We start from the raw sequence: 1,682 nt of genomic DNA on the forward strand, positions 1-1,682 counted from the left end.
GCGCTCTTGGGGTCCCCCTTGTCACCTGGGGGGGGGAAAGCATGGTGAGGGGATCCCCAAAATCCTCCTCAAAAGGATGGGAGATCCCTGGGCCACCGCAATTTCCCCTATATGAAAACCAATTCCCCCATACGAACACCCCAATTCCATCCCTTATATGGACACCCCAATTCCCCTTCATTCCCTTTGGGGGTGCCCTGAGACCCCCAAATCCCTGCCAGAAGCACGGTGGGTACCCAGAGCATGGAGCAGCACACCCCAAACCCAGTACCACGTATACCCCGCTCCTCCCTCTCCACTGCAAACTCCCCTGGGGGTGTCCATCCCTGACCCTGTCCCTTCCAATTCTTTGTCAGAGGCATAGTGGGTTCCCAGGGCATTGAACTGGGCACCCCAAATCCAGTTTCATGTGCATCCCGCTCCTCCTCCTGCACCCTAAACATCCTGGCGGTGTTCAACCCCCGTCCTGGGGGTCCCCTGAGCCCCCTGACCCCTGTCAGAGGCACAGTGGGCACCCAGAGCATGGAGAAGGACACCCCAAACCCAGTTCCACATGCACCCCATTCCTCCCCTTGCACCCCAAACCCCCCTGGGGGTGACCCCTGAGCCCCCCAAGCCCCCCCAGCCCCCTGTACCCTCGTCGGGGGCGTGGTAGGCCGCCAGGGCATTGAGCATGTCATAGATGACATCACGAATGGGCTCGGGGATGGGCGGCAGCGCGGCCGCTTTGGCCGGAGTGGTCTTGACCAGCTGCACCGCGTTGGGGCCCTTGATGCGCAGGTTTTCGAACTCATCGTCCGAGGCTGGGAAATGGAAAATGGGGAAAAACTGGGGGTCAGAGCCTTGGGAGCCTCCCCAGAGATGTGGGACCCCCACACTGGGGCCAAGGAGGAGAAGGGACCCCACTTTTGTGGTACGAAGCAACCTTGGGACCCCCATTTTCAGAGGAGAAGGATCTCTGGGACCCTGGTATTGGGGTTAAAGAGAGCTCAGGACCCCCATTTTGGGGTTAAAGGGACCCCATAGGAGCCACAGACAGCCCTGGGACCTCATGCTAGGAGCCAGGGACCCCCCAGGAGCCCTTTCCAGGTTCCAGCCCCCTCTCCAGGAGCTCATCCCAGGATCTGGGGTCCCATGACCCCTCCAGAAGTCCCCTCAGGGTACCCAAGGCCCCTGTGAAAACCCCATTCTGAGTTCCAGAACCCACTCTGGGTCCCACCCCTCTCCTGGGTCCCGGGACCTCTGTGAGAGCTCCCTCCCAGGTCCCAGGAACCCCCCCGGAGGAACCGCTGGTGCCAGGACCCTCCCCAGGACCCCCCCATGGCACCAGGGTCCCCTCCAGGAGTCTGTCCCAGGTACTGAGACCCTCCCCAGGATCCCCCCAGGGTAGTAGGGCCCCGTCCCCATCCCCGTGCCCCCTTACCAGTGCCAGAGCCGCGCGGGGCGGGCAGGGCGATGCGGATGCAGCCCGTGGCCACCTCGGTGAACACGTTGGGGCTGCGGCARGCGGCCGGGCCCAGCACCCGCAGGATGTAATTGACCTCACGGGAGCCCAGGCTGCCGGACACCACCCCAGACGTGGTGCTGCCCGCCCCGCTCGTGGCCGCTGACCGCACCACCTGGGTGAAGGGATGGACACGGGCTGGGGACGGGGGCCGGAGGGGAAGCCCCAGGCCAGTCCT

The 1,682-nt window shown here is 63.9% G+C and overlaps 1 protein-coding gene across 1 annotated transcript in view; it reads right to left on the reverse strand.

Annotated features, from left to right (window-relative positions):
- LOC130587571 (E3 ubiquitin-protein ligase HUWE1-like) overlaps positions 1-1,682 on the reverse strand; it is a gene marked incomplete at its 3' end in the record, with an annotated part of 15,033 nt that overhangs the window by 4,521 nt on the left and 8,830 nt on the right. The window contains exons 11-12 of the mRNA XM_057388552.1: positions 1,424-1,621; positions 636-803 (exon numbers count right to left, since the gene is read on the reverse strand). Of these exons, the coding sequence (XP_057244535.1) occupies positions 636-803; positions 1,424-1,621 (366 nt within the window). The remainder of the gene's footprint in view (positions 1-635; positions 804-1,423; positions 1,622-1,682) is intronic.

The sequence above is a fragment of the Malurus melanocephalus genome, unplaced genomic scaffold (assembly GCF_030028575.1).
Source record: "Malurus melanocephalus ecotype Western Australia unplaced genomic scaffold, MMel_1.1 scaffold_2097, whole genome shotgun sequence".
NCBI lineage: Eukaryota > Metazoa > Chordata > Aves > Passeriformes > Maluridae > Malurus > Malurus melanocephalus.